General features: G+C 48.2%; 1 protein-coding gene and 1 pseudogene across 1 annotated transcript; both read left to right on the top strand.

Annotated features, from left to right (window-relative positions):
* Window positions 1-9,981: 9,981 nt before the first annotated feature.
* Window positions 9,982-20,053, top strand: LOC134387418 (cytochrome P450 2F1-like). The gene is given in 13 exon segments (XM_063109897.1): window positions 9,982-10,028; window positions 10,030-10,150; window positions 10,246-10,260; window positions 10,262-10,408; window positions 12,953-13,103; window positions 16,075-16,235; window positions 16,581-16,757; window positions 17,198-17,251; window positions 17,253-17,340; window positions 18,099-18,286; window positions 18,789-18,873; window positions 18,876-18,907; window positions 19,865-20,053. Coding segments are annotated over 13 exon segments (1,455 nt in total).
* Window positions 20,054-23,209: 3,156 nt separating this feature from the next.
* Window positions 23,210-26,514, top strand: LOC134387417 (cytochrome P450 2C15-like; annotated as a pseudogene).
* Window positions 26,515-26,588: the final 74 nt, after the last annotated feature.

Raw genomic sequence — 26,588 nt, 5'->3', positions numbered from 1 at the left:
CAACATATACAAAAATCAACTCAAAATAGATTAAAAATTTAAATGTAAGACCTGAAAATATGAAGCTTCTAGAAGAAAATATAGGGGAAACACTTCAGGACACAGGTCTGGACAGAGATTTTATGAATAAGACCTCAAAAGCACAGGCAACAAATGAAAAAATAAACAAATGGGATTATACCAAACTAAAAAGCGTCTGCACAGCAAAGGAAACAACCAACAGAGCAAAGAGACAACCTACAGAATGGAAGAAAGTATTTGCAAAGAATGCACCTGACAAGGATTAATATCCAGAATACAGAAGGAAGTCAAACAACTCAATAGTTAAAGAACAAATAATCCAATTTTAGATGAGCAAAGGAGCTGAATAGACTTTTCTCAAAAAAGGACATACAAATAGCCAACAGGTACATGAAAAAATGCTCAACATCACAAATCATCAGAGAAATGTAAGTCAAATCCACACCGAGATTTTTCCTTGGTCTGTCAGGCCAAGGGCAAGGATAGTGTCTGCTCTTCTCAGTGTGAAGTTTGATAAGTTCTTTATTTTGGGCTCTGATGAGAGGTGGGTTTTCGGTGTAGGGGGACGGGGTGCAGAGCTCACTCTGTCCACTCTGTGCAGTAATCTGGTGCTGCTGCTCGGGGGGTAACCATCAGTTACTGCTCTGGGTGTTGGTGGAACCGGGTCTCTCTTCGTCTCTTTGCTCCAGAAATTCACTTATTACTTCATCCTTACATAGAGGGGCGTGCCAGACATTACACCGAGAGAAGACAGTTTACAAAGAAAAAAAAAAAAACCACAATGAGATATCAATCTTACCCCAGTTAGAATGGCTATTATCAAAAAGACAGAAAATAACAAATGCCGGTGAGGATGCAGAGAAAGGGGAACTCTTATACATTGTTGGTGGGAATGTAAACTAGTACAGCCATTATGGAAAACAGTATGGAGAGCTCTCAAAGAACTACGGATAGAACTGCCATACAATCCAGCAATCCCACTACTGGGTATATATCTAAAGAGAAAGAAATCAACATGTCAAAGGGATACCTGCACTCCCATGTTTATCGCAGCTGTACTCACAATAGCCAGGATTTGGAACCAACCTAAATGTGCGTCAGTGTGTGATTGGATAAAGAATCGTAGTTTATATACACAATGGAATACTACTCTGCCATAAAAAGGAATGATATTCTGCCATTTGCAACAACATAGATGAACTTGGAGAAAATTACGTTAAGTGAAATAAGCCAAGCACAGTAAGAGAAATACCATATGTTCTCATTCATAAGTGGAAGCTAAAAAAGTTGATCTCAAAGAAGTAGAGAGTAGAAGAGTGGTTACTAAATCTGGCCGGTTAGCCCAAATGGTTACAGAGCGGTGTTATAACATCAAGGTCAAGGGTTCAGATCCCTTTACTGGCCAGCTGCAAAAAAAAAAAAAAAGAATAGTGGTTACTAGAGACTGGGAAGGGGGGATGGGGAAGAGGATATGGGGTGGCCAATGGATACAAAATTGTAGAGAGATAGGAGGAATAAGATCTAGTGTTCTTTAGCAATATAGGGTTATTACAGCCAACAACAAATTACTGTATAACTTCAAGTGGCTTAGTGAGAGGACTTTGAATGTTTACAACATGAAGAGGTGACAGATATTTGAGATGATGGGTATGCTAAATACCCTGACATTACACACTCTATAAATGTACCCAAGTATCACAATGTACTCCATAAATATATACAACTATCATGGGTCAATTAAGAAAAAATAAATTAAAAAGAAAGAAAGAAATAGTAGAAGAGTGGTTACCAGAGTCAGGGAGTGGGAGCGGGGCAAGGAGGAAAGGGGAGATGTTGGTAAATGGGTACAAGATACAAAGTTACAGTTAGACAGGGAGAGTAAGTTCTGGTGCTCTAGGGTGGCTATAGCTAATAATATTTCAAGAGAGCTAGAAAAGAGGATCTTGAATATTATATCCACAAAGAAATGATAAATGTTTAGGCAGTAGATATGCTAACTATTCTGATTGGATCATTATACAATATATTCACGTATTGAAACCACAAACTGCACCTCATAAAATGTACAATTCAATAAACAAATAACACAAAAAAAATTAAGGCCACAATGAAATGCCACCACACACCTATTAAAATGGCTAAAATTAAATAAACTGATTATACCAAGTGTTGGCAAGGATGCAGAAGAATGGAATTCTCATACATTACTGGTGTGAGTAGAAAGTGGTACAACCACATTGAAAAACAGTTTGACACTTTTTAAAGTTATAATCCACCTACTACATGATCCAACCAGTCCACTCTAAGTGTTTACCCAAGAGAAATGAAAGCAAAAACAGAAAATAACAAGGTCCAGACAAAGATGTGTGCATGAATTTTCATAGCAACTTTACTGTAATATCCCAAAACTGAAAACAACCCAAATTCCACCAACACGTAAATGGATAAACAAATTGTTGCATATTCATTTAATGGAACACTACTTAGTAATAAAAAGAGATGAGCTATTGATATGCATAACAACATGAATGAATGTCAAAATAATTATGCTGAGTGAAAAAAGCAAGAAAGAAGGGGAAAAAATGCATACTGTATAACTCCACTTATAAAACCCTAGATAATGCGAAGCAAGCTAGTGACAAAAAGCAGATCAGTGGTTGCCTTGGGAGGGGAAGAGAGTGTGGAGGAGGGGCAGAGGGAGGGATGACAAAGGCACATGAGGAAATTTTTGTAGATGATGCATATGTTTATTATACTGATTGTGTGGTGACAGTTTCAAAAGGGTATACATATGTCAAAACTTACCAAATTCAGCTGGCCAGTTAGCTCAGTTGGTGAGAACTTGATGTTAGTAACACCAGGGTCAAACATTCAGATCCCCACATCAGCCAGCCACCAAAAAAAACCCCAAAAACAAAACAAACAAACAAAAAAAAAACCACATCAGATTGAGGGTGGCAAGACCAATAAATGAGAAAAAGAGAGTCTTTTCAATAAATAGTGTTGGAGAAAACTAGATTTCCACATACAAAAGAGTAAACTTTGGACTCTTTACCTTATACCATATACAAAAATTCATTTAAGATGGATCAAAAACCTAAACATAAGAGCCAAAACTATTAAAAAAAAACCTCTTAGAAAAAATTGTAGGGTAAAAGATCATGACATCGGATTTGGCAATAATTTCTTGGCTATGACACCAAAAACACAAGCAACAAAAGAAAAAAATAGGCAAATTGGACTACATCAAAATTTAAAACTTTTGTGCATGAAAGGACACAATCAACAGAGTGAAAAGGCCACCCATGGACTGGGAGAAAACATTTGCAAATCATATACCTGATAAGGGTTAATAGTAAGAATATACAAAGAACTCCTACAACTCAACAACAACAGAAAAAACTATTTTAAAAAATGGGCAAAGGAAGGGCCAGACAGTTAGCTCAGTTGATTAGAGTGTGGTGTTATAATGCCAAGGTCAAGGATTCGAATCCCCATACTGGCCAGCCACCAAAAAATTAAAATTAAAGTCAAAAATTGGGCAAAGGACTTGAATAGACACTTCTCCAAGGAAGGTATACAAATGGTCAATGAGCACATCGAAAGACGTTCAATATCACTAATCACTGGAGAAATGCAAATCAAAACTGCAATGAGATACTACCTCATACCCATTAGGATGGCTACTATCAAAAAAACAGAAAATACAGGTTGGCCCATGGCTCACTTGGGAGAGTGTGGTGCTGATAACACCAAGGCCACGGGTTCTTTTCACTATATAGGGATGGCCGATTAGCTCACTTGGGAGAGCGTGGTGCTGACAACACTAAGTCAAGGGTTAAGTTTCTCTTACTGCTCATCTTTAAAAACAAAAAACAAAAACAAAAAAAACCAGAAAATAAGTATTGCTGGGGATGTGGAAAATTTGGAACCTATGACCTAAAAATTCTATGGTATACCCAAAATAACTGAATGCACAGATAACAAAAAGACTTGTACAAGAAAGTTCAGAGCACCTTATAGCCAAAAACTGGAAACAAACCAAACGTCCATCAGCAGGTGAGTGGACAAAGAAATCAGGGTATGTGCATATGGTGGAATTCTACATAGCAATGAAAAAGAACCAATTACCGGGCCGAGCCTGTGGCGCAGTCGGGAGAGCGCTCCTGCCGCGGGTTCAGATCCTATATAGGAATGTCCGGTGCACTCACTGGCTGAGTGCCGGTCACGAAAAAGACAAAAAAAAAAGAAAGAAAAAGAAAAAGAACCAATTACCGATACACACAACACAGATGAATCTCACCAATAATGAGCAAATAAAGCCAAATACAAAAGAGAACATACAGTATGGTTCCATTTACATCAAATTCTAGAACAGGCCAAACTAATCTATGGTGTCTAGGGGTTATCTCTGAGAGGACATTGACTGGGAGACTGCACAAGTTAGCCTGCAGAGGTGCTGAGAATATTTAACATTTTGATTTTGGTAGTAATTACATGGGTATGTGCATATGTAAAAATCCATCAACAGGTATACATAAGTATGTGCACTTTATTGTAGGCAAGTTATACGTTGATTTTTTTAAAGAGAGAAGCCTTTTAATTTTTTTTATTTTGGTAAAAAATATATAGCATAAAATTTACCATTTTAACAATTTTTAAGTGTATGATCCAGTGGGATTAAGTACATTCACCATATTGTGTAACCATCACGACTATCAATTCCCAGGACTGCTTCATCATCCCAAACAGAAACTCTGTACCCATCAGACAATAACTCCCATTTTTCTCTTCCTCCATCCCTTGGAAACCTCTGTCATATTATCTGGCTCTATAAATTTGACTATTCTAGTAGGTACCTCACATATATAGAATCATATAGCATTTGTCTTTTTGTGACTGATTTTTTCACTTGGCATAATGTTTTCAAGGCTCTTCCATGTTGCACCATGTGTCAGAATTTCCTTCCTTTTTAAAGCTAAATAATATTCCTTTGTATGTATATACCACATTTTGTTCACCCATTCTTCTCCCAATAGACATCTGGGTTATGTCCACCTTTTGGCTGTTGTGAATAGTGCTGCTATGAACATGGGTATACAGATATCTTTTTGAGGCCCTGCTTTCAATTTTTTGGGGTATACACCCAGAAGTGGAATTGCTGGATCATATGGTAATTTTATGCATAACTTTTTGAGAAACTGACACACCGTTTCCCGCAGCAGCTGTACCATTTTAAATTCCCACCAGCAATACACAAGGGTTCCAATTTCTCTATACTCTAACCAACACTTATATTCTATTTATTTTTTCTCTTTTTTTGGAAATGGCCATCCTAATGGATGTGAAATGGTATCTCGAGGTTTTGATTTGCATTTCCCTGAAGGCTAGTGACTTTGAGCATCTTTTCATAAAAGAGTCTTTTTAATATGGGAGAAATAATAGCATATTGTGTCCTGATAAAACAGCTTCAATAGAGAGGAAAACACATCATACAGGAAGCAAAAAATATACAGCCCTTTTGGAAAACAGTTTGGGTGTTTCTAATAAATGTACACTTATCACGTGACCCAACAATCACAATGTATCAGTCCATTTCTGTTGCTTATAACAAAATACACGGAACTGGGTATTTTGTAAAGAAAATGAAATTTATTGCTTATAGCTTTGGAGGCTAGGAAGTCCAAAGTCCAGGGAACACATCTGGTGAGGATCTTGGTGGTGGCAACAGTGACACACCATTGTGTCACTTGTGATATGGCAGAGCAGAGAGACAGACTCATCTCTCTCTTCTTTTAAAGCCCTCAGAACCACGCCCCTGACCACCATGTTTAATCCATTCACTACAGCACGGTCCTACAGTCTAATCACTTCTTCAAGGCTCCACCTTTCAATCACCATAATAGGATTTGCCACCCTCTTAACAGTCACAGTGGGGGCTAAGTTTCTAATACATAAAACTTGGGGAACACAATTCAAGCTTCAGTGAGTTTTGGGGGACATAATTCAATCAACTACACACTCTTAGGGATATATCCAGATGAATGAAACAATATCCCCACAAAGATATATACATATACATAAAGAATAATATATATTACTATTCATAATAGCCAGACACTAGAAACAACCCCACATATCCATCAGCTGGTGAACAGATAAGCAAATTGTGCTACATGCAATAAAAAGGAATGAGCTACTGATCTATGTAAAACATGGTTGAATCTCAAAAGCATTATGTATCCTTACCAAAAGAAGGCTTGCCATAAAAGAGTATATGCCCTATGGTTTTATGTATGTATTTTGTTAAACTAAACTAAATTTGGCCTGAGGATGCCTTTGTAACTGAGTCCTTATGTAATGAACTGCAACCTAGCTTAGTACGTGAACTAACCAAAAGCCCAACTTAGGAGTATACTCTGTAACAAACAGCTGAGTCTCAGTCAATCACAGCAGCTGAGCTTCAGTCACTCACTGGCAGCCAAATGATTCAACTATAGCAAAACTTGGACCTGCAACCAATTGAGCAGTCTCTCTACCTCACTTCCATTTTCTGTCCATCAATGGTGCCTGACCACGCTGCAGGCCACAGTTCTGGTTCTGAGGGCTGCCTGATTCGCAAATTGTTCTTTGCTCAACTAAGCCCTATTAAATTTAACTTGAGGTCTTTCCTTTTAATAATATGAAATATTGATTGATGGTGGGAAGAAAGAACTAGAACAATGGCCACCTATGGGGCCTGGAGCACGGTTGACTGGGAAAGGAGTATGAAAGAACTTTCTGGGGTGATAAAAATGTTCTGTATCTCCATAGGGATTTAGATTCCACGGGTGTATGCATCCAAAATTCAGCAAATGTTCATTTGAGACTTGTGTATTTCATCGTATTGTAAATTTTACCTCAAGAAATTATAAACAGAAAAAGAATCCATCTACACCATCCACACAAAACATGACACAGTAAAGAGAAGAAAGTCCTCCAACTGGTGACAGAAATGGGATTTGGCATCCCAGGGAGGGGCTGACTAAGCCAGGAGCCAGGACAGCGTGTCCTCATAGCAGAAGAGAAGGCTACATATGTAGTCCAGATGCTGTCAGACAGGCAGACACAATGGTGGAGGATGAGCTAGTTCTCTTCTGATGGCTGCTATTTTCTCCGTGGGGGAAGAAATAGGTTTGTCAACAAAGAGTGAGGTGGGAGGATACGGTCTTGGAGGTTTGAGGGGCATGAAAAACATATAGGAATTGGGGAGTCAAGGACAGACAATCAGAGGTAAGAAGTTTGGCTGCCATTGGGTGTGTTTCAGTTTTTTCCATTACACCAGCAGTTCTCAACTGGGTTGATTTTTTTCCCCCAAGGGGACATTCAATAATGTCTGAAGACATTTTTGGTTGTCAAAACTAAGAGGGTGATTCTGGCATCTAGTGGGTAGAAACTAGGGATGCTGCTAAACATCCTACCACACACAGGACAGCCCCCCACACAAAGTATTATCAGACCCAAGAAATCAATAGTGCCCAGTTGAGAAACCATGCAATACATTCCTCCCTTGCCCCAAGTTCCCTCTGTAGCAGGAGAGCAAGTCAGACCACAAGAAGAACTCAAAGGTTCTCAAAACTCCCCTTCTCATGAATCCAGGGTCCCCCAATGAGGCAGTCCCATTAGGCCCCTCTCAACCCAGTTCTAGGTTCAGGAAAAAGTTGCTTACAGGGCTGGGGTGGATCCAGTACTGCACCCTCTCCCAGAGGTAGGAGTAGATGCCCATGAAACTGGAGGTATTTAATCCCATAATGAAGACTTCACTCCTCTCCTCCAGGACCTGCCCTAACCAGCCTTTCCAGGACTTGCCCTAACCAGCCTTTCCAGGACTTGAACAATAGGATCAGCCCCACCTCCATCCCACCCTGCGTTTAGGACTTGGGGTGTCAAACTCCCCAGGACCTCCAAGCACTTCCTGCCCCCCTCCCATGGAAACAGCAAACACGGTACACATCCACAGACCTGTGGGGACATCCACACGTGCACCTGGCCTCCCAGACCCCTGACCTCAGGGGTTCTCTCCCAACGTAGCCCCAGGCACTGGAGCCCTGATGCAGCTTTGGGTTTTGCATTCGGCCATTCTGCCAGGAGTTGGGTAAATAGGGCCAGTTTTTGAGGCAGGAGCCAAGAACAGACATGGCTGGTGGGGGAATTAGGAGGGCAGGACCACTATACATGAACATTGGAGTTCATTCAAGTCTGAGGTCCTTTTTCTTTATGGCTTCTAGCTGGCCTGCCCTTCTCCCAAACCCTCCTTCAACCTCAGCCTGGCTTCAGTCCCACCCACTGTGGTCTGGAAAGAAGAGAGACAGAAAAAGAGAGGGAGAAAGAACTAGAGAGACAGAGGCATAGAGGAGAAGCCTTTTCCTTGTCCCAGGGCAAGCGACCACCACTGACTACAGTGAGGCAAACTGAAGGTGTGACTCCCACCCAGGGCATCGTTCCAGCTGGCTGTGAGCCCTGGGGCCCCACGAAAGTTAGGCAGGAAAATGGAAAGGGATTAAAGTTCACTGGAAGAACACAGTGGGATGTGGGGTCAAGAGGTGGGTAGAAAGAGACAAGTTAAGAGCAGTCCCTGCCCTGCAAACACACCCAGAGCTGCAGGGTACATATCGGGAGCAGCCACGGCCAGTTGGCTCCAGAACACACCTCAGCTGCCCCTGCAGCTCAGCAGGTAAAGGGCCTGGGGTGGGGGACACAGAAGAGGATGGGATGGCTCACAAGACAGGGTGGGTCAATGGCAATCTCTGCCTCTAAGAATGGCTGGGAATCTCTTTTGCTATCTCCTTTGAGGATTCTCATGCTTTCTGGATTCTCTGGAACCCTGTCCTGGGTACTGGGTCTCTGCAATGGCACTTCAGCCAGCGGCGGGTGGCATCTCTCTCTGGAACGGAACCCCTTGGTCCAGATTCTCTTCTGTCGGTGTTCTGTTTCTGCTCTTCTGCTCTGTTTCTGTCTCTCTGGGTCTCCAAATTTGCATGTCTCTGTCTAACATTTTCTGCCTCTCTCATTCTCATTCTCTCTCTCTCTCTCTGTCTACATGTCTCTCTGTCTCTGTGTACCTGTTTCTGTCTCTGTCACTCTCCCTCTTCTCCCACAGTCTCCGTGTTTACCTCTGTCTCTTCCTCTCTCTCACCCTCTTCGTCTCCATCTTTCAGTGTCCATCTCTGTCTCTCAGTAAGTGCGTATCTCCCCAACGCAATCCCAATCTCTATTCTGTCATTCTCTAGTTCTGTGTCTCTAGTTCTGTCTCTTTTTTCCTCTAGTCTGTCAGCTTCTCTGCCTGTGATTTTCTGTCAGGCTCTCTCTATCTTTGTGTCTTGAGTTGTCTGTCTCTGCCTCTGAGTGTCTCTGTCATTCTTTGTCACTGTCTCTGTGTGAGCCAGTCTCTTGACAATAGGTGATTGATACACACACACACACACACACACACACACATACACACACACACACACACACACACAAGTAAAGGGATCTGAACCCTGGACCTTGGCGCTACAACGCCGCACTCTAACCAACTGAGCTAACCAGCCAGCTCACTCTGTTTTCCTATAGCCCTTATTATCTCTGTGTAACTATCTGTCTCTTTCTCAGTCTCTATATCTCTTGTCTCTCTCCAAATGTCTCTCTGTTCTCTGTCTCACTGTCTGTCTGTATTCCGATTGTCTCTGCCTCTCTGTTTTCTGTCCCCATTCCTTTCTCCCCACCCTCTATCTCTCCCTCTTCCTTTCTCCCTTCCCCATCTCCTGGCTGCTTCATGTCTCTGCTTCTCTCTACCACCTTTCTTCTCTCCATTTGCCCCCATTTCCAGGGCCTGGGGAAGGTATGTTCTGGAAGGAGATGAGAAGCAGAGGGATCTCATGCTCTCCCCACCTCTGCCTCTCCCATTTTGCCCCCCAGACGCCTGCGGCTGCCTTCACCATGGGTGGTATAAACACAGCCATCCTACTCCTGCTCCTGGCTCTTGTCTCTGTTCCTGACGTGCAGCTCAAGCAGCAACAGCCAGCTTCCTCCCGGACCCAGACCCCTTCCCCTCCTGGGAAACTTGCTGCAGCTTTGCTCTCAAGATATGCTGACCTCCCTCGCCAAGGTGCAAGGACCTCGGCTTGGGTGATAGGGGAGGGATCAGGAGGAGAGGTCCTATGGCCCCAGGCCCCCCTGTGACCTCTGCCTTCCTACCCTCAGCTGAGCAAGGAATATGGGCTCTGTGTACACAGTGCACCTGGGACCCAGGCGGGTGGTGGTCCTCAGTGGGTACCAAGCTGTGAAGGAGGCCCTTGGGGACCAGCGGGAGGAATTTAGTGGCTGCAGTGACTACCCTGGCTTTTTCAACTTTACTAAGGGCAACAATAAGCCTGTTTCTTGTCTCCGCCAACCCAACCTTTTCTACATTGAGGGAGAGGATAAGGGTGGAAGACTGTCCTTCTAATCTTGGTGACACTCAGGGCCACTGATTTCACTGATGAAACCAGATGAGATAGAGCCAGGCAGTCCTAGTGTAGGGTAAAGTCTGTCCCACCTTCCCCACCTCCAAACCCCACCACCATCTTAAATTGCACTTCCATACCAATCTCCATCTCCATCCAACTCCAACCGCACTATCATCCCAATCCCTATCTCTATTGTAAACACATCATCAAATTTCCAACTCAGTCAAGTGGCCAGGTTATCTGGCCCCAGTCTCCATTGTCCACCTCAACCCAGTCCCAATCCCCATCAACCCTACCCCATGTTTCTTTCCTATTTCAATCTCAACTCCATCCCTATCCACAACACTGACTACATCTCACTCCAACCTCCATTCTCATTATGACCCCCCTCCCATCCTCATTTTAAATTCTATTATCAACCCCATCCTAATCCCTTTAGTCAAATTAAGCTCTGCTGTCATTTTTCTCCCCAGCCCCTGCCCCGCCTTCTATCCCTATCACCTACTGAAGCTGCCAGTCCCCAGTCCCCATTTTCAATCTTAATCTCATTACCATCACCAAAACCAACCCCATCACATATAGACACAACCTCAAGCTCAAGCTCAACCCGTCTACCAATCCCCATTCTACCCAACTCCATCCCAATCGCCAGCCTCAAACCCAACTTATCATCAATCTTACAGTCCCCCTTCATGCCAATTGTCATCCCCAACCCAAACCCATCCCAACTCCATCTTCAATCATCCAGCAACTCACATTATTAACTCCAAACCTCTTCTATGTCAATATTCTGTGCTCCTTAGGCTTGGAAATCACCTAGTCTTATACTTTTCAAATTTTATTTCAAACACAAATCTTATTCAAAGGAAGCTATGTGACTAGGCCCAATAAATGATGAAAGAAAGAGAGAGAGAGAGAGAGAGAGAACGAAAGAAAGAACACAAGAAAGAAAGAAAGAAAGAAAGAAAGAAAGAAAGAAAGAAAGAAAGAAAGAAAGAAAGAAAGAAAGAAAGAAAGAAAGAAAGAAAGAAAGAAAGAAAGAAAGAAAGAAAAAGAGAAAAGCTTCTCTGATCAACAAGGGGGTCCTGGAGACTTGCATCCTAGACCATTCTTCTCTTCCTAAAGAATGCCTAGGATGCCCCCGGCCCCTTCACTAGATGGTTCCCAGCTTCCCTGGGATTTGGAATCAGAGAGCTTTGGTAAAATATAATTTATTGTGTATTGAGTACTCTTTCCGCCCTTATGTCCCTTTCCCTGGGCTTGATCTTATGATCTCACCTGTCCAGATACACCAGATGCAAGGAGGTAGAGACAGGGCACTGGAGAAGTCACCTTGCTGCTTTTGCACAGAAAACACCTTGATGCATACATCATTTGTTGCTAAAAATAGACACCATCCGATTATTCAATACACAGCACAGTGGAGTTCTGCCACTTACTAGCTGTGTGCCCTTGGGCCAGGGGCCTCCCTTCTCTGACCCTCAGTCTGCTACCATGAGGTTGTTACAAGGAGTCGATGAGATAATGCATATAATGCAAGGCAATACACTATAGTTTTTTTTCCTTCTTTAGTATCTAGTTCTCTGCTAGGTCCAGAGGAATCAGAGATAAACACATCTGACACTTCTCCTATTGTACCTCTTAGTCCAGTGGGAGACACAGCTCATAGCCAGACTGTGACAACCCAGAGTGATCAGGGTAGAATGGGGGAAGCCTGGGGAGCTGTGGAAGCCCAAAGGAAGCACCTGATCCAGCCAGGGAGGGAGAAACCAGGGAAGGCTTCCTGGAGGACAGGACCCATAAGCTGAGACAGAAAAGAAGAAGATGGCTAGTCAGGAGAAGGCAAGAAGTGAAAAAAGTGTCCTGGGAAGAAGGACCAGCCTATGCAAAGACCAGGGAGAGAAGAGAACAGGGTCTGTCTTGTTCCTGGATGAATTCCCAGTGTCCCAGTTTTTATTTTTGTTGCTTACCTCTCTTATTCATGCATTCAATAATCAGTAAACAATCACCAGCACATCCCTGGTAACAAGCCCTGCACTAAACAATGCTAAGAACACAATGGTGACAAATATAGGCCCCCACCCTGCCTTCACAATTCAGTGAAGGAGACAGCCTCATCACCAGACAGTGACAGCCCAGAGGGAGGTTTTCTTGGGTTTGTTTTTTTTTTCTTGGTGGCTGGCCAGTATGGGGATCTGACCTTGACCTTGGTGTTAAGTGATCAGGTTTTTAATGGGGAAAACAGAGGCAGAGTGATCAGGACTGTGGTGAGGGAAGCTTAGGTCCTACAGAAGCTCAAAGGAGGCACCTGACCCAGCCTAAAGGATCAGGGGGGCCTGCCAGAAGGGGAAGGGGAGATTTCACCTCAGTCTCTCTCCCAGCAAGCATCAGGAAAGGGGACTCCAATGGCAGTGGCCTCAGGGATGAGTTACCAGTTGAGCTGTCCCCTCCTCTTCTCCCCAGGCATTGCTTTCTCCAATGGGGAACGATGGAAGGTCCTGAGGAGCTTCTCTGTCCAGATTCTATGGAATTTTGGAATAGGGAAGAGGAGCTTCGAGGAGTGGATCCTGGAGGAAGGGCGCTTTCTGCTGGCGGAGCTGCAGAAAATTGAAGGTTGAGTCCTTGAATGCAATCCGTACCCCTAATTCACATTCATCCTCCTTTGTGGTGAGGGCTGTCCAGTACCATAACATGGGTCTGAACTCAAAACTCCCAGAGGCCTTTCACTTAGCCCACAATAAGAACGGCACCCCCCGAAGGTGGATGGGCTTGTGGTACTGTGTTGCCTTGAGGCATGGTTGTGGGATAAGTTTTGTGGTGGTGTCTCTGTTGCACTGTCTCTGTGGTATTCTGAGCCCGGCTTGTGGAATTGTGGTGGATGATGATGACAATGACCACGTTCTTGAGAACTCACATGTCTGGGGCCCTGTGCTAAGCACATTCCCATGCATATGCCCCTTAAGCCTCAGAAGAATCCATCTTGCAGATGAGAAAACAAAGGCACAGAGTTTAACCAACTGGCTTGAAATAACAGAGCTAGTAAGTGGAGGAGCCAGCATTTAAACCCCTGTCTAACTGACATCCAAGTCCACATTCAACATATTAATGCCATTTACTGAGTGCTTACTAGATACCAGCAACCCTAGGAAGTGGGTGTTATTACAGGTGAGGAAGCTGAGGCCCAGAAGGGTTAAGTCACATGCCCAGGAAGTGGTATAGATGATATATAAACCTGAGTCAAAGTTGCTGACCCATGAAAAAAAGTAAATAAAACTAACCAACATTTATTAGATGCCTACCATATGCCAGCACTGTTCCAAGAACTTTGTGTATATTTCCTTCTTGGGAAAATCACCCAAATATAGGAAGTAGACCCTATTATGAGCCCTGTTTCACAGGAGAGAAAAACTGAGGCACAGAATGCTAGACAGGCTGGCCAGTTAGCTCAGTTAGTTAGAGTGTGGTACTGATAATACAAAGGGCCAGGGTTCAATCCCATACCAGCCAGGTGTAAAAAAAAAAAAAAAAAAAAAAAAAATGCTAGATAGCTCTCTTTCCTGATCTCCAAATCTTGCTGGTTTGGGCAAAACGACTAATAAAAGTGAAATGGATGTAATTAAGTGATGTGATGTAAGTGAAATAATAATAACTGCCTGTTTTAGTTTCTCACTGTTGCTATAACAAATTGCTGCAAACTTAGTGACTTAAAACAACACAAACTTATTCTCTTACAGTTCTAGGGGTTCTATGTCTAAAATGAGATGGCAGGGCTGAGCTTCTTCAGGATGCTCTAGGGGAGGATTCATTTTCTTGCTTCCTCTAGCTTCTAGAGGCCACCTGCATTACTTGGCTCATGACCCCTTCTTCCATCTTCAAAGCCAGAAAAATGGCCCCTTCCAATCTCCCTCTCTTTCTCCCTTCTCCCCTCCTCCTTCCATCATCACATAACCTTTTCTTACTCATATCCTCCTGCCTCCCTCTTATAAGTTCCCTTGTAATAACATTAGCCAGATAATCCAGAGTGATCTTCCCATCTCAAAATCCTTAACTAGTCCCCTTTACCATGTAAAATGACATATTCACAGCTTCTAGGGATAAGAACATGGACGTCTTTGGGGGCCATTATTCAGACTACCACAGTACCATGGTTTAAAACAGCCTCAAAATGGGTCAAGCCCTTTCCTAAGCACTTCCCAGCCACACACTCACTGACTCCTTATCACAGCCCCATAAAGAGAGGACTGTCATCAAGCCCATTTTACAGATGAGAAAACTGAGGCTCAAAGAAGGGTAGTCAATTGGCCTGGGTCACACAAAGACTAAGTACTCAAGCCAGGATTCACACTATATCCATCTAACTCTAGATCTGGTTTTGGGGGCTATGCTGTTGTGTCTTGGCTGCTGTTAAAATGTATAGTTTTGGTGTTGTTTTCTATGGTCTGTTCAACTATTGGATCATTGGAGGTTGGGTGTTGCGTGGCTGTGGGTTACCTAGGTGAGGCTGTAGTGTTTTCAGGCACTCCATGTGGTATTGCATTGTGTTGCCTGCTGTGCTGCCAATGTTGTTGTGTTGCTGTGTATTGGTGTCATCTGTTCTGCTACCTCGATTATATGTGTTTTGATGTCCTGTAGTGTGTTCTGTGCTGTGTGCTGGGTTGCTGTGTATTATTGTTGTGTGCTGTGTTCCGGGACAATGTAGCCGTATGCTGGTATGATGTGTCAGTGTATTGTTAGCATGTCTTGGGATGTTTCTGGGCTGTATTAGTCTGTTTCTGTTGCTCATAACAAAATACTTAAAACGGGGTGATCTATAAAGAAAATGAAATTTATTGCTTACAGTTTCTGAGGCTGAGAATTCCAAAGTCCAGGGAACACATCTGGTCAAGGCCTTGGTGGTGGCAACAGTGACAGCAGGGTATCACATTGCAAAAATGGTGGAGCAGAGAGAGCAGAGCAGAGAGCATAACCTCCTCATCCACTCTCTTTTTAAGGCCCTCAGAACCACACCCTTGACCACAATTATTAATCTATTCACTACGGCATGGTCACCTTTTCAAGGCCCCACCTTTCAATTACTATAATAGGATTTCCCACCCTCTTAATAGTCACATTGGGGGCCAAGTTTCTAATACATAAAACTTGGGGGACACAATTCAAGCTTCAGTGAGTTTGGGGGGGCAAAATTCAATCCACTACATGGGCTGACTTTTAAGTCACTGTGTGTGGTTGTATGTGTTGGCATGTATTCCTGGGTGTTTTGTTGCCAAATATGTTATGTATTCTTCTATGCCTGATGATTGCCATGCGCTGTGTGGTATGATGTACGTTGTATGACCAAGAATAGCCTGTTCTGTTGTTTTCAGTGCACTGCAGGAAGTTTTGTGCTGTGTGTTGCATTGCCAAATACTTTCGGGGTGTTGTTATGCTGCATATTAGGTTGCTATGTGGCTGTGTTTTGTGCTTGAAGACACATCATTTTTGTGTCTGATGTGCAAATTACGTCTGTTGCTGCATGAAGTCTGGCATATTGCACGTTGTGTGTTCCGAGCTGAGCTCCTTGGCCTGATCAACCCCTCACCTTCAGGCAAGCCCTTCGACCCCACGTTTGTGCTGAGCCGCTCGGCGTCCAACATTATCTGTTCCGTGCTCTTTGGCAGCCGCTTCAACTACGACGATGAGCATCCACAAACCATTACCCACCTCATCAATGACAACTTCCAAATCCTGAGCAGACCCTGGGGCGAGGTCAGGAGATAGTTCAGCCGGGAACTGGTTGGAGAGTGCACAGGGTCCAGGGACAGAGAGGAAACAGCAGGCGGTGAAGGGACCGCGATTGGCCATGATTGGCCCCGCCACTTTCTGGCCCCCGGCTTTGAGCTATGCAGCCACGCCCATTCCCCCTCCACAGCGTCTCCCGCGCTCCCTTCCCCTCACTATCTTTCCTCCCCCTCCAACCCCTCGCAGCCTCTCCAGAATCTGGCTGCCCTTCAAGACCCCACCCCTGCCTACCTGATCCACCCTGATCCCATTCATCCCCAAACACACACCTGCCTACTGCTCCAAACCTCTCTGACTCTGCCCCTTTCCCAGTTGTACAACCTCTTCCCGAACCTCCTGGACTGGGTGCCCGGGCCGCACCGACTCCTCTTCCAGAACTTTGGGTGCTTGAAAGACCTCATTGCCCGCAGCGTCCGCGACCACCAGGCCTCCCTAGACCCCCGCTCTCCTCGGGACTTTATCGATTGCTTCCTCATCAAGATGGCACAGGTAAGCCCTGACTGGAAATCCCACCTCTGGTCTGACCTGAAGCCCACCTGCTGCTTCTGCCTCAAACGCACAGGGATCCCAGACTGGACGGGGTTGGGGGACCCTCTCCGGTAGGAGAAGCTGGAACACCTGACCCTGCTGGGCTGGAGCCAGCAGCCATTCGGGGCCACCGTCAATTAACAGCTCATTAAGTCGTTAAAGCTCGGTCTGTCCAAGATATTAATTGTGGGCCCTGAGACTGAAATTTTTCCGGCCCCACCCTTCCACACTCCCCGGGTCCCCTGAGGAAAGGAAGTTGAACAGAGGAGGGACTGAACTGGCACCCTGTAGCAGCAGTCTAGGTCAGGGGTGAACGGATCGCACAGCCTACGGAGCCCTCGGTCAGTGTCCGGTGGGATCTCCCGGCCCTGGCTCATATCTCCACCCCTTAACCCCGGAAGGAGGAGCAGGACCCGCTGAGCCACTTGCACATGGATACCCTGCTGATGACCACAACATAACTTGCTCTTCCGCGGCACCGAGACCTTGGGCACCACGCTGCGCCACGCCTTCCTCGCGCTCATGAAGTACACGAAAGTGCAAGGTGCAGCGGCCGCAGGCCTAGCTCTTAGACCGGCCCACCCAGCACCGCCCCGCGGACAGACAGACCCCGCCTTGCATGCCTGACGGACATGCCACAGCCCTACCTCCCGCCCCTCCCAACGTGTCTGATAGAGCCTCCCGCCAACGCCTGGGTCCCACAGCCAAACCCATAAACCCACACTCAGGACGACCCCACCCACTGAGTCCACCATAACCCGCCCAGATCTGGACCCGGGTCCCTCCAGCACAGTGTCGCTTTGAGGCCTACCGCTCACCTTGCCCACGCGGCACGCGTCCGCCCCCGAGCCTCCCTCACACAGTCACACAGAGCCCGCCCCGAGCCCCAGCCGCTCGGCCTGCCCAGCCCAACCCCCCCACACAGTCTGAGCCGTCCCCTCAGCACGATCTGCGACCCCCCTCCACAAGCCCCGTACCTAGACGTCTCCCCTGTTCTGCCCCTGACCTCCAGCCCTCCCTCACAGCCCCACCATTCAGCCCCTCCCGAAATCCCATCAGGGGCCTGGACTCCAAGGAGCCCTCAAGCCCCGCCCGCGCAATCCCAGCCGAGGAGCCTTGCACCCACTTTCGCCTTCACCTACATCTCTGAACCCACCCCACCCCCCCGAGGCTGTCCTCACACGCATCCCTGCAGTGGCGCCGCGCTGTGAGGATTTGACCAGACTCCTCCCGCACACAGCTCGTCCCACCCCAGTCGCGCCTACTGATACCCGTCGACTACGCTTCCCCCTTCACTTCCAGCCCGCGTGCAAAAGGAGATCGACAGCGTGGTGGGACGCACGCGGCTGCCGTCGGTGGAAGACCTCGCGGCCATGCCATATACAGATGCAGTGATCCACGAGGTGCAGCGCTTCGCAGACGTCATCCCCATGACCTTGCCGCGCCGCGTCACTCGAGACACGGCCTTTCGCAGCTTTGTGCTGACCAAGGTGGGGTAGGCACCTGGCAAACAACATAGGAAGAGGCATCTCAGGCTCTTCCAACCGGCCCAGCAACAAACATCTAAAAGCCCTGAAATCGGAACCTGAGCCCCTTCGCAGGACCCCGTCCCATACCATAGTGGACTGGATCCTGTCCTGAACCCCAGACCCCTTCCCCATGACAAGTCCCCTTCCTAGGACCCCCTCTCTGGAATCCGCGGATACTGGGACTTCATCCTGAAGATCCCCTCTGCCCAAACTCCCCACTCGCTGAAACCCCACATCTCCTCCCACAAGGGGGGCCGGGAAGGGGTGGCGAGCATAGCTTCCAGCATCCATCAGTGGGAACCCCAGACACCTACATGCATTTCCTGGACCCCTGATCAAGTCCTACACTCCACCTACCCCCCTTATCAAGTCCCCAACACCCCTAGCCCTGTAAAATGGAAACCCTAGTCTGGGAAGCTCCCAGCCCTTCCACACCACTAAATCAGCCTGCTTTCCCACACAGGGCACGGATATCATCACCCTCCTTAACACCGTCCACTATGACACCAGCCAGTTCCTGGCACCCCAGGAGTTCGACCCAGAGCATTTTTGGATGCTAATCAGTCCTTCAAGAAGAACCCAGCTTTCACGCCCTGAGGACGGGAGTTCTTTCTGGCCGGGTATTACTACCTACATTCCCCAGTCCTAATTCCACTCTCTAAACTCTGTGACTTCATCCCACCTCATCCTCAGCTCTGGATGCACAGAGACGCTCATTCCCCCTCCCAACTCTGCTCCTACAGGCAAGTAATAACTAAGATCCTTGGGAGATGGGGAGGCAGATTAATTTAATTTGAAAGCGGTCATTGTCAGCTTCTCCACTGTGGCACAGTTCAAATGGTTTCTCTTGGCTTTCCTCTTTATCCTACAGAAAAAGAAAAAAAGTCGTCCCTGTATACTCAGTAGCGGGGGGGGAAACGGATAATAATCGATAATTTACCATATTGCCTAGTGTATATCCCGTGCAGCCTCTGAGAAAAGCTATAGAGTAGTGGCTGAGAGCTGGGCAGTGCAACCCAGCTGTCACTTCCTAACTGTGTGACCTTGGATATGTTACTTCATTTTAGTGTGCCTCAATTTCCACATCTATAAAATGGAGACAACACTAAAGCCTACCTCTTGGCGCTGTTAGGAGGATTAAATTAATTAACAGCGGTATAGTGCTTAGAGTAGTGAGTGGCACATAGTAACACCTACATAATAAGCATTATATTCTCACGGCTTGACCTGTACTTACCATTCACAACAACCTCATGGGGCACTATTATCATCCCCATTTAAATACCCAGAAAGTGTGCCTTGCCCAAGACCACAAAACCAGTGGTGACAGAGACGGGATTCAAACACACACAGTCGCGCTTGTACCGGCCAGGTCATTCTGCTCCACTATTTACTTAGAGCATCTTTCCCAGACCTTTACACGGGTGGATCTGTGACGTCTCCAGTGGTTATCTTCATATACTCATATGTTTTCCTCCGGGAATTTGGAGTTGCAGCAGCTCAGCCCATCTTATCTCACTGCTGCTCCAACCCCCGCAGGGCGCCGACTGTGCCCGGGCGGCGGGCCAGTCGCTGGAGCGCATGGAGCTCTTCCTCTACCTCACCGTCATCCTGCAGAACTTCACGCTGCAGCCGCTGGGGGCGCCCGAGGACATCGACCTGACCCCCGTCAGTTCAGGGCCGGGCAATTTGCCGCGGCCTTTCCAGATGTGCCTGCGCGTGCGCTGACGCCCCAGCCCTACCAGATTCGCCTGTGAGCGACGAGGCCAGCCCCTAGGGACTGCTCCGTCCCTCTTCTCATTCCACTGTCTGCCCCCATCCATCTTGCTGCCATACTCTCTTTCCTGCACCCTGTGCCTTACCACGTCCGTTCCCCAACCCTCCTGTCTTTACCTGGTCTGCAGGGCAGAGAAAGACATGGAAAAGAGAAAATGTATGTCTTCTTGTACCCACAGAACTTGTTCTATGACGCGCACTTCTCTGAGATTTTTGTATTATTTCCTAGTAAAGTGTCTTTATAATATATTTCACACTGTCTGTGCTGAATTAAAGGGAGGAGAACCATCCTCCCTTAGGATAGGGAGAAGGGAGGTCTGGCTGCAGAGAGGAGAGATAACTAACTGGGACTAGTTCCATCCTCACCTTTAGAGCGGCCACGATGGGAGAACTTGTTTCCTGGAGACAAGCTGGAAGGTAAAAGCTGTGAGGGCCTGAAGACAGAGAAGCAGAGAAGACAGAGAAAAAGACAGCAGTCCAGGGAGAAAGCAAACAGAGGGAGCCTGGAAGAGACACGGGGCTCTACACAAAAACAGATGGAAGCAAGGAGAAAGTGAGAGACTGAGAATAACCACTTCTAACACTTACATAGTGCTTCCTCTTCACATACTAGATGCCTCATTTAATTCTATGAAGCAAAGCGGTATTATTATCACATTTTTACAGATGGGCACACTGAGACTCAGAGAAGTGAAGTGACTTGCCCAAGATCTCACAAACAGAAACGGGCACAGCCGGGATCTGAACACAGACTATTTGGTTCCAGACACTGCCTTCTAATCACAACTTTTCAGTCTCACAAGTCAGAGACCCAGAGATTGTCAGTAGGGGAGACAGACAGAAGAAAGAGAAAGAGCAAGGAAAGAAACAGAGAAATGATCAAAGAAAGACAGAAAGGAAGAGCAATGGATGGAGGCAGTGAGACACAATAAGATTGAGACTCTCTCACTCCCACCTCCTCACTGGACTATTCTTTTGCCCCACAATTCCTCCCTTTAGGGTGGGGATAGCAATCCCAGGCATGAAGCCTCCCAACCTAGAACTGGACCTAACACCCTGATATCCTGCTGACAGTAGCTTTTCTAGCTGAGCAGGCATCCCAAGCTGCATTGAACCAGATTCAGGAAGAGTGGGGCTGCCTACCCCCCCACCCCCCACCACAGTCAGAAGTGGCTCAGGAGGCCCTGCCCTGAACAGGGTCTCCCCAAGGTCATCCAGAAGTTAGGTCATGCTCTGCTGAGCATGGGGCCAGCTGAGGTGAGGCTTATAAGTGGTTCCCACATGGGCTGTAGGCTCCTTAATCCCCACACTATTCCCCCAAAGGCTGACCACAGAGTCCGCCCCAGGGCCCAGCCAGAGACACAGAGGTGTAGGGAGAGAGGGAAAGTTGAAGAGATTCAGAAGTCCTGAGGAAGACAGATGGAAAGATGATGAAGAGAAAAACATGGAGATACTGAAACAGAGATGGAGAGAGAGGGGGAGAAGCAGAGAGAGAGAGAGATTTTGAAAAACAGAGACTGGGAGTGAGACAGAGAGAAAGACAGATGAGGAGAGAGGCACTGAGAAAAGGGAGAGAAAGAGACGCCCAGAGAGGGAAGACAATGAGATTCTAAAACAGGAAGAAATTAAGAGAGGAACAGAGATGAAGAGAGAGAGATTTAAGATAAAAGAAAAAGGAAGATAAACTAGAGAAAGAAAAACTGAGTCTGAGTTAGAGAGAGACAGAGAGAAACAGACAGAAATAGGGAAGAAGAGAGTTATGCATTCACTCGACAAATATTTACTGAGCGCCTACTGTGTTCTGGGTACTATTTTTGGTGCTGGGGATACAGAAGTGACCAAGACAAAATCCCTGCTCTTGAAGAGACAGACAAACATACTGAAAAGAGAGACAAAACAGACACGAACTAAAGCAGAGATTGACAAAAAGAGAGAGAAAGAGATGGGAAGAGAAAGAGAAGAACAGAGAGACAGGGATTGAGGGCAAGGGAGACACTGAGAGATGAAACAGACACTGAGACACACTCCCAGAGACAAGTTCAGTCCCAGACTCTGCATGGCCCCCCACCTTCTTCCCATGTCTGGGTCCTGTGCCAGGCTCCTGGAGGAAGGCTGGATCTGGCAAGGAAGGGACAGACAGGAGGGTGGGCCATATTCCTGAACAGTCTATCCCAAGCACTGTCTCATCCCCACCGCTACCCCCACCCCTGACCCATTCAGGTCCAAGTCTGCCCCCTCCAGCCTGTGCCCTATGATGAGGAGTAGTGCAAAAGGGGAGAATGAGAGATAAGTTTGTCTGCCATCATGGCCTGGCCTCAGATAAGGAAGCCCACTGAAGAGTTTGGGGGACTGGAGGGCAGGGGATGCAGCAGCACGGGCACAGGACATTTGGGGGCATTTGGGAGACACAACCTTGGTAATAGAGAGGGCAGAGGTTCAGGGCAAGGCATAAGTGTGGAAGTACAAGAGGGCTGACATGTGGGAAGGCACCCAGAATTCATAAGGATAGGCACATAATTGCCAGGCTGATGGGCACCAGGAGGCTAGGGGATTAGAGTGAGCCTCTGGGAGACAGGCACAGCACACAGGGCTCCAAGAGCAATGGGCATGGAAGTAACAAGGGCTCAGGTGTGAGTCCCTAGGAATCACAGGCACAGGCACAGGAGTGCCAGGTCAACAGGTACACTGCCACAGGCGTTTGTAGAAGTGTATTTAGAAATCAGAGGTACAGGGTACAGTATTCAAGGGGCACCAGCCCAGAGTTGGCCAGGAGATTGAGAAATATACACCTACATGCCAAGTAAAATGGGCTCAAAGGTACTAGAGGCTCAGGAAGGTGCACCTGTTGGGCAGGTGTATTGACATGAAAGTGTTAGCATGGATTACCAAATAGGGCAGGCTGAGACAGGCACAGAAAGACAGGGGGAGCCAGAGCACAGCAGTGCTAGGGCTGCAGGGTGGGGTGGAGAACTTGAGTTGGGGAACCTAGGGAATGAGCAGCCTGCAGATGCCCGCCCCACCACACCAGGTCTCCACCCCCGCTCCACCCAAGACCCCAAGGACATCAAATAGAGATGAAGGGACCAGGCATACAGGTTTGCAGGCATGATGGTCACGGGCACCGCAGCGCTGCTGTTGCCACTCCTGGTGCTGGTGCTAGTGTGGTGGGGCTGGGGTGTGCGCCGCACTCGGATGCGGGGGCCCCTACCCCCCGGGCCCACGCCGCTCCCGTTGCTAGGGAACTTGCTGCAGCTGGAGTCCGACCTCCTGGACCATGCATTCATGGAGGTAGCCCCGACAGTGGATGGGGGAACAGAATTCTGGATTTTTGGAGGTGGAGCTGGGGGCTAGAATCCTGGTTCCCTGAATGAAGACAGCTGAGGACTTTGGACCTCGTGATTCCTGAGGAAGGATGAGAAGCCCGGACCCCTGAGTTCCGGGAAAGGAGACTGGGGAATGGGGGGCTGCGGGCCTACACACCTGGGTCGTGAGGGAGGAGGAGCCTGGACCGGGAAATCAGGTGGCGGGTGGAAGGGAACAGAGGGTCTGTTCTCCTGGTTCAAGTTGGGGTGGACGAGTACTGAGGGCCCAGACGCCTGAGGGTGCAGGGGACTTGGCCCTCTAGGTCCTGAGCGAAGGGGAGGTGGGTGCCTGGACCCCCGGCCTGAGGGAGGAAAGAGCTGGGGATCTGAACTCCTGGACTGGAGGAATGAGGGGCTGGGACGGGGGGCCCTGGGTCTGAGGGATGAGGGAGCTGGGGGCGGGGAGCCTGGGGTCTCCGCGGAGGAGGGGTCAGGGGCCCGCAGCGGGACCCGCTCAGCACCGGTCCCCGTAGCTCTCCGTCCGCCGGCCCGCGCCCTGCACGGGTACTGTGTGGATACGCAGCGCTGCGGGACGCATAGCGCTACGGGCGGATACCTTCTCCGGCAGCGAACGCTTCACGCGCGGAAACTCCGAGGTAGAAGTGCGGACTTCGACAGTCCAGTTTGGGCAAATGGGGCGGGACCTGATAGAGAATCGAGGTAAGGAGGATAAACGGCGGAGAGGGTGGGGCACGGTTAAACCGTAAGGGCCGAATGGAGGTTTATCGTGCAGCCAATAGGAGAGTCACAGCCAAAGAGAGCAAGCACTGGTCAGGGATCGGGACCAATAAAGGTGGGGTCAGTGTGTGGACAGGGCCGAGAAGGCTGGCAACTACGGGGTCTGGTAAAGGAGCCACGCGAAGCATTGAGAGGAAGTCAGCTCCAGGAGCTGCAGGCGCGGAAAGGGACGCAGCTAGCGAACGGGAGCTTCCTGATGGGGCGTGGCCACCCCCGGCCCCTCCTCTTTTTGTCCCCACCACAGGCACCGTGTTTTCTTTTTTTTTTAAAGATGACCGGTAAGGGGATCTTAACCCTTGACTTGGTGTTGTCAGCACCACGCTCTCCCCAGCGAGCCACGGGCGGCCCCAGGAAGCCTGTTTTCTAATAGTCCGCGCCGGCGGACGCTGCGCAACTTTGTACTTGAAGCGCTTAGAGTTGGGGTTGGGTACGCGGACCATCGAGAAGCGGGTCCTGGAGGAGGCGGCTTGGCTGCTTAGCAAATATCAATCCACCACTGGTGCGGCCTGGCCAGGAAAGCAGGAAGGCCTGGTGTGGGTGTGGTCCGTGGGCCGCGGGAAGGCGTTTGGGTGGAACCAAGCCAGTAAGCCCAAAGTGCTAGCTGGGGCCAGACCACGACGCTAAGACGCCGTCCTGTTCCCACACCCACGAGCCCCGTTCTACTCCGGGCGGCTACTGGATAATGCTGTATCCAATGTTACCTGTCCCGTGGTCTTCGGGAATCGCTATGGCTAGAGACCCGGAATTCCTGAGGCTCCTGGACCTCTTCAATGACAACTTCCGCACCATGAGTTCCAGATGGGGCAAGGTGAGAGGGCCGGCCCCAAGCTCTCCCTCATGTGCCTAACCTTATGCCAAACCCCGAGTACCTAGACCTATTTGCAATGGATCATTAAAATAGGGCAGTCAGACTATTGGAATAGAAGAGTTCTAGAACCTACAACATCAAAGTCCTGGTCCACGTAGGGGAACTAAAGCCTAATGGCCTTATCCAAGATCCTATTGACATCCTGTCTCCCCAGATATACAATGTTTTCCCCTCCCTACTGGCCTGGCTCCCTAGACCGCACCACCGAATTTTCCAAAACTTGGCGGAGCTGCAGGTCTTTGTCTCTGAGCAAATACAGCAGCATCGGCAGACGCAGCAGCCCAGGATTGCTTCCTCAACCAAATGGGTAAGGTACAAGTCCCTGCTACCCTAAACCCTATCCATGCTGATCACCAGCAGGTGCCTGGCACAGGGCAGTGCTTGTCTCCTTTGCCCGCAGGGACAGCAGGACCCGGAGAGCCATTTCCAGGAGGAGACAGTGATGATGATGCACAACCCTTACTTCAGTGGCACTGAGGCCACGAGTACCACTCTGTGTTATGGGCTCCTCATTCTGCTCAAGTACCCAGAGGTAGCAGGTCTGTGAGCTGGAGAGACCCGGGATGAGGAGCTGGGTTTTAAGGATGGCTGGGATGCCAGGGAGAGCGCTGCTGACAGCCTCCACTGGCCCTAGCCAAGGTGCAGGCAGCGAGACTGGATGCTGTGGTAGGTCAGAAGCCTGTGCCAAGCCTGGAGGACCTCCTGCGCCTGCCCTACACCAACACCATGCTGCACAAGATCCAGCACTTCAACAGTGTACTGCTGCTGGGTCTGCAGCATACCCTCACCCGCCAAGCCCACCTACACAGCCACTTTCTGCCCAAGGTGCCCACTGAGCCTGGAGAATCCGTGCAGGGTCCAGAGCCAGAATCTCTCCTATTCGCTGAGATCAGAGGGAATGGGAGTGAGCAGCACAAATTGACGCACAATCAGTGGCCTTTAGAGCTTGAAGGAAATCAGGCCCCCCTTCTCATAGGCTTTTCAAGTGTCTTACATGGATAAGGTGCCCACGCTCCCAGTTCCGCAGGTAACCTGAGTTGTGTGTACCCCCAGGGCACCTTTGTCATTCCCTTGCTTGTATCTGCACACCAGGACCCCACCCAATTCAAGGACCCAGACTGCTTCAACCACACCGACTTCCTGGATGATAAGGGCGAGTTTCTGAGCAATGACACCTTCATGCCCTTTGCCCCAGGTCCAGGTCAGAGAGGGAGGGGACCAGCCTGGAACAGCTGTGGGGTGCATGGGGTGCTCACTGCTCACCCACATCCCCAGGAAGTAGGATGTGCCTGGGCACAGATCTGGCCCATTCAGAGATCTTCCTCTTCCTTACGGCCATCCTGCAGACTCTGCCTGCTCCCTGTGGGGACGCTACCAAAATAGTAGCGTGCACTGGCCTCGACAATGTCCCCTCAGCATTCCAGCTCTGCCTGGTGGCATGCTGAGGTCAGGCTCCGCCACCCTGGGCTCACTGGCCCTCAGACTTCCTTACCACCCTTGTTCAATAAAGGCCCTGAAT

The sequence above is a fragment of the Cynocephalus volans genome, chromosome 10, assembly GCF_027409185.1.
Source record: "Cynocephalus volans isolate mCynVol1 chromosome 10, mCynVol1.pri, whole genome shotgun sequence".
Classification (NCBI taxonomy): Eukaryota; Metazoa; Chordata; class Mammalia; order Dermoptera; family Cynocephalidae; genus Cynocephalus; species Cynocephalus volans.
The sequence above is the reverse complement of the archived record's forward strand: the minus strand, read 5'-3'. Positions and strand labels throughout refer to the sequence as shown.